Source organism: Sipha flava, unplaced genomic scaffold (assembly GCF_003268045.1).
Source record: "Sipha flava isolate LNK unplaced genomic scaffold, YSA_version1 49099_pilon_pilon, whole genome shotgun sequence".
NCBI lineage: Eukaryota > Metazoa > Arthropoda > Insecta > Hemiptera > Aphididae > Sipha > Sipha flava.
Window position 1 is genome coordinate 44342 of NW_020273313.1, and position 6833 is coordinate 51174.

Below are 6833 nucleotides of genomic sequence, written 5' to 3' on the forward strand. Positions count from 1 at the left end.
TACGATATTTTACTTCTTAGTGACCGATTACATAAAAATTATATAGGTGAGTAACTACCACTTTTATATGGTACAGAATCGCAAAATCGCAACAGTTGATTTTTAATCGTTCGCGGTAAAATATGTCGTAAAACAGTTGTCGTTTGATTTCTTCGTAGGTATCACTATTGCGCTTATGGTAAGGAATCGCTTGTCCTATTCAGACGGTGTTCCCAACAGCAATACCACGAAAATCGCACGTGCACTTCCACGTCTATGCGAACGGTTTAACAGGTTAACTACCTCGAACATAAGTGATACACAACAAACTTGTCCAGTTACTACAATGCATTTGAACATGAGCTTCCAAACTCGTCTTGAGTAGCACATTAGCTTGGATCTAGGCCAAAATAGCGAAACAATAAAGGCGAATGTAATAATCGCGAATTAATAATAGCGAAAATAAAAACAGCGAAAGTAATTAATAGCGAAAATATGGTATATAGAAAATATCTAACTTTTTAATTAATAATAGTAATAATATTTAGTTATAATAATAATTTTAAATAAAATAATTAGGCATTTAGTGACAAATTATACGCTATACCTTTTAGAAAGTTCTTATTATTGTCATTAAGACTATAATTTTGAATTAATGAATACATTTTTTTAACACAGTCTTAATACTTTTTTTTTCCGCGGTTATTCTCCAGCATTTTACTGCTCTCGTTTCAATTCTTCTAAATTTTGAACTTTCTTTATTCCATCAATAAATTTCCAAATAGTAGGATGGCTTCCTCCTAAAGATTTTGTATTATATAATTAAAGATAATAATTATTAATAAAATAATATGAACCAATAATAGATGCAAATCCCCTGTGCCATTCTTCTACAGCATTGTTTATTGTTGGAAGACCATTTTTGACAGAATAGTGACAATTCCAAATATCAATTTGATGTCTTGGTTGGCGTCGAATTTTTCGTCTTCCTATTATTTTTCCTACCCAGTTTTCCTCAAAATAATCCAAGAATGGAATTAACAGGTCTTCATTTTCAACATAAAATTGTGTTTCTAAAATGTCTTCATAAGTGTTAGTAACGTTATCAGGAGGAACATAGGCCAAAGCAGCTAGCATACGAATATGAAGAGAAAAGTTAGGATTATTAACATAATTTTCGACTAGACCAACATTTTGAATTAGTCGCCACATACATTTAGAAAAATTAAAAAAAAACAACCTTGTTGTTCAGCATGTGGAAAAACGATTTTGAATGCATTTATTGAGGCATGTTCAAAATCTACGATCTCGTATTATTACCGATGTAGGATTTAAAGTTTTATTTCTAATAAATATTTAAGAAAACGTGTATATGTTAATTGAGATTTATCGATTAATAATGCATAAATGGTAGGACTAACTATTTGGTCACCCTGTTGAATAAGTACATGAATAGTGAATAACTGATAAAAAAGTGAAGGTACCGTTTTAAAAGTTCCGTCTACCAAACAATTAGTTGATCGATCCATTAATTTTAAATTATTTTCGATCAAAAATAATAAAATTCGATCCTGTGATGCTCCAATGTGAAATATTATATATATTATATATAATATATATATATATAATATATATTGTTCTCCTTTTATCGTTTTAGTATCCTCATCAGAATTTTTTTAAGTCACTGACTGTTTTCGGAATAGGCTGTGCACATTAATTACGTATTCGAACTCTACGTAAAGTGTGTTTCAAATGATGAACTGAAGGAATTGCACCGGCTACTCCAGGTACTATTTGTACAGTACTGATTTTATCATGTGGAGTAATTTGTGTGTTAACAGCCGCTTCTTTAATCTTATTCACAGCCATTTTGCATTGAATTTTACACGGATCGGGAACATGATTATGAGAGTTTTCCTTAGGTTGATTTTTAATTTTTCCGTTAATCGTAATTATTCTACCTTTATATGAACTTTCTACACAACACCAATATATTGTGTTATTCTGTTTTCTATCTTCACGATGCAAGAATCCACTATACAATAATAAATCTTTAATTTTATTACTTATTACAAATTCCATTGAAAATAATAATAAATATGTTTTTTTTTTACACTATTTTTCTAACGAACAAAAATAATAAATAATACAATCTATACACTGACGCTCTGAACTATAACTATATTAACCTCTGTCAATTCAAATATAATATGATTGACAATTTTATCTAAATTTCCAACATATATGTATAATATCTAAGTTACATAGTAATTAAGATAGTACATTGATGACGACTTGATACATCCGTGGGCATAAGTCAATTGCATCAGATATCGCTGGTAAAAATAGAAAGAAATTTATATGTTTCAATTTATGATGTCAGTAAGTTATCTTGATAAATAATGAATTGAAAATTTTTGAATATATGTAATTTAAATTTAAGTTTCACTATTATGCATGATCGCTTATTTTAAAATTCGCTGTTTTTATTTTTGCTATAATTCATTCGCGATTTTTATATTCGCCGTTATTGTTTCGCTATTTTGGCCGGATACCCATTAGCTTCTCTATTGCTAAACGTATCTAGCCATAGGAAAATACTGAAGTAATTACAATGTGGTCACATTACTTTCTTTTGAAAATTATCAAAATGTTTATACCCATATGTTCTATTCCATGACTACAAATCGACTATGATTAAATGTCATAATTTTTAATTGAATTTGATATTGATGCTCGGGCACCAGTGCATTATTTCTTATTATAATTAAAAACAATTGATTCTAATTTATTTAAAATATCTTAATCTATTATAGATTCGAAAGGTATTAGTGATTTTTAGGATATTATGTCAGGTTGGTCTGAATATAATAGTTCCACAAGAGATGATTCCGATAATAAATATTTAATTATAAAAGACGTTCACGAAAAATTCTCTACTCCTGTCATCAGTGTCCCTATTTATATGGCATTCGGACCTGCTCGCTAGCTGAAAACGACATTATCACCGATGTGTGAGTGCTAAAACTAAAAATATAAGCTGGAAACTCTAGCGACTGCGTTTACAAATATTTCTTATTAATCTGAAGCCATTACTTCCGTAAACGATTGTAAAATAATAGATCAATGTGGCAAAGCTGATGGAATAGTTGAACGCACCGACGAAAATAAATTATTGTAGTTTAACCCGTCGTACTGCACACGGGGTAAATAATTACCCCAGACATATTTATATTATGTATAGGAAATAAAATAATGTATTTAGGTGTTTGTCCTCATCAGTAGCCATTAATAATACACCTATAAATACACTGTTTGTTGTTTTATGTTATTTTTATAAATTTTGTTTTATCTAGAACGTATAAAAATCATATACAGTGATATCTGGAAATTATATACCCCGTGTTTTTGTTTTTTTAAATCATAATATTTTTTAATTACTCTGTATGCAGTAGAATCTCTGTATATCTCTCACAAATACCTATTTTTATACATATTACTTAGAAATGTTCAATGATATTTAGTCATAATACAGTGTTATCAAAAGCGAATGTACTCGTATTATATTGGCATCGAGGCCATATTCACTACAGGAAAATACTATTATCTTTTGTAAAAATAGACTAAAATTAAATCCGATCGAGTTATTTGATTCTTAAAATAAATATAAATAGCAAACAAGAAAAATAAATCAATGAAGTTCAAATTATAACATACTGTAGTGAATAATAAAATTGGGATAAAAATTTACCCCGTGCGCGTTAATATGACATCCAAATGTGTGCGCCGTACGACGGGTTAAAGTAAGAAATTTGATAATTACATAAACAGTTGTTATACATTTATATGTATATAACTCTGATACAGTAAACTGTCGTATTTTCATTTGGATGAATAAACCAGATAATTTAACCGTTAACATTTTTTTTTTTTATGTTTTTGCAATACAATGTATATATTTTTTTTTTTATATTTAAACTGATCAAAACTGTATGCACTCATAATTTGCTTATCTACTTGATTGTTTAAGAGCAACGATAAAAATTCTGATCTTTAGACGTGGAGCTTGTACAAATTATATTCAATATCCACCACAGTTTTCCCGCGGTATTCGTTGGAATTTTTTATTTTTTTATTTTTCCAGCATAATAATATTCGATAGATAGTTCGCGCGCCACATAAAATTTACAAGTCATGATTCATTTGCACCACGTGTTTTAATAGAATCGAAATACGCTTCATAAATTAAGAGTTTGTGTGTGTGTAAGTGTACAGTCGCCACTGAGGTATTTGTAAATATTTCCATTGCGCGCAAAATACAAGTGGCGCTCGTCGGAACAAAGACAAATATTATACATTAAAAACAATGTTTTATTATTTTTTGACCGAACCAAACATAATGATTTATTTCAACGGTAGAAAAATAATACGAAATACTGCTGTGTATGTCAAACAAGGATTGTACACGTGGAAACCGTAACAGCCGACTGTCTACCTTAACCCATCGTGTGATACAAGAATAAATATAATAATTATCATAATAAGTTGATAATAACTTACAGTTGCTCAATGAACACTACGCGTATTATAATAATGTTTCCGATGACACCACCAATAATCGAAGTAATAATGACGTCCAATTAAAGGAGTGTTCCCAAACCAGTCTTTCACCATAGGAATCAAACTAGTGTACGGTGTATGTATGTGTATGTAGTATATGTGTTACGGTAAATAACATAAACCATGTAAATCACGTAAATAACGGGTGATAGTCGTATATCTAAATAAGAAATAGAAATTTTCAATATATACATAATAAATTAGGTAAATGTTTTCTACAATAATAAAATTCGACGACACTCAACACACCATTTTGTTTTTGCGTTCAACTTTTCTATGAATATAAGAAAAAAAAAATGTTTCCATGAAAAACTCATTAGTAAGATTTTACTTGAAATTTGTAAAAATGTTCATAATATACGAACTATTTTTTAGTATATAATTGACAATGAAACCAACATTTTTTTTTTTTTTTGTGTAGTGCGTAGAAAATACACACGTGCGTACGTTTTTCTATATTTTATATGTATACTCAACTGTTTTTTAAAGCATTTGAGTATACATATAAAATAGCACATAATAAATAATCTTTTATTTTCCTCTCTTTTTCTTTCTAAAAAATCGGTAAATAGTATTTAGTAGATAACGTATAACTTACTAAAATATATCAGTTACATGGGGTATGTCCATTAGTATTCAAATGTAGCGAACTATTATATTCTGTAAGCCAGTAAAATGTATTTACTAACGTTTTTAGTTTTTCAAGGAGTACAATTACTCATCCGTGCATCGGAACCATCGGTAAATACAAATGATACCGGTGTAAGAGATGGTAAAATCAATTCGATTGACGCAACTATAACAAATAGTCTGGAAGAAAAGCTGATTGCTGAGGTGGACAAGTATTTTAGACGTATTGAACAAAATGACTTATTAAAATTTAATTATACAATACCGGATTATAAATGTGGTAATATAATTCAACATATGGATGTTCAAAAATTAGAAAATAATATATATATTATTTTAAGTCAAATGTATAATTATTGCATTAGAGAAATTCTTGATAAGGATACTGTTTTAAAAAACAGAAATCTTGAAAAAAAAAATAATTAGTTTATTTCAATCATACTATGTACATACAATATGTACACATATTCCACGGTGTCTCGATTTCATCTACATTTGTGCACCTACATTTACAAACTTTGGAAAAATACTTTCTTTACATTCGGACATTTGTCTCACGCGAAATGAATACCTTACGAAATACTATTCTCAAGTTAATTCCAATGACGAATCATTATATTTTACCGAAATTGATACTATACGTATAAATTGGTTGTATAAAAGTCTATCTAAAACCAAGTTAATTTCCATAGAAACCAAATTCTATACGGCAAAAGATGACGAGACATTTATAAAAAGCATATTCGAAATAATTAATAAAATTGATAAAACAAATATGATACCAAGTAGTGATTGGTATGGTAAATCAATTTTAAACGATTATTCGCTCTCAAAAAAGTTAGAAACTCATTATATTCGATCTCCGTATTTGATTATGAACGATAGCAACAGAAATGAAATTCATAAACTCAATCTTGGTTTAAAAAAAGTTATTTTCGAACAAGGGAATGCATTGATGAACCCAATTAATTATAATGAAGTACCAGAATCAAATGACAATTTAATGGTTAATTGTAACTCAGCATTAAATGAACTATTACTTAACATTCTTCGGGCAATAAAATTTCATTTTCGAAATATAGTTTTAGATGTCCTAAATGATAATGACCTAGAACAACGAACTGTTATTATCGACCAGAATGCGATTATCAAGGTATTGCCGATCGAAATGCTTGATAGATTATGTAAATACATTCCTTTAATTCTTTATCATTTATTTAGTGCTTATATCACTGATCGAAATGTATTCAGTTTGTATTTAACAATGTGCAGTGACTGGATTAATTTTTTATACGTGCGATGTTTATGTGACAAAAGTGAGGACGGAAAATTTTTCTACAATCCGCAATGTGTAAAACAGTCAGTAAATGAAAAATTGATGGTAAACTATTATATGATAACACAAAAGGCGATATATGATGATGAGTTCATGAATGATGTTCCAGATGTAGAAAATTTGGAATCGATTACTCAAAGTATCTATACAGAATTGTACCAATTTTACACGTCTAAGCCCGTTTTTCTTTGGACGTCATTTGTTTGGTTAAGCTCAGTAAGCATCTTTACTCAAACTCTAAGTTACGACCACTTAAACGAAATAAGAC

General features: G+C 29.0%; 1 protein-coding gene across 1 annotated transcript; it reads right to left on the reverse strand.

Moving 5' to 3' along the window:
• Window positions 1-696: 696 nt before the first annotated feature.
• On the reverse strand, window positions 697-1693 carry LOC112690149. The gene is made up of 3 exons (XM_025564090.1): window positions 1669-1693; window positions 837-1109; window positions 697-779 (listed from the first exon to the last, which is right to left on the reverse strand). The coding sequence occupies exons 1-3, from the start codon at window positions 1691-1693 to the stop codon at window positions 697-699; spliced, it is 381 nt and encodes a 126-aa protein (XP_025419875.1).
• Between the last annotated feature and the right edge of the window lie 5140 nt (window positions 1694-6833).

Coding starts and splice junctions, on each gene's coding strand:
- LOC112690149 (XM_025564090.1), bottom strand. CDS start 1,693: ATGTGCACAGCCTATTCCGAAAACA. Junction 1,110..1,668: donor CACAGCCTATTCCGAAAACA/GTCAGTGACTTA, acceptor TTCGTATGCTAG/CTGCTTTGGCCTATGTTCCT. Junction 780..836: donor GGGATTTGCATCTATTATTG/GTTCATATTATT, acceptor CAAAATCTTTAG/GAGGAAGCCATCCTACTATT.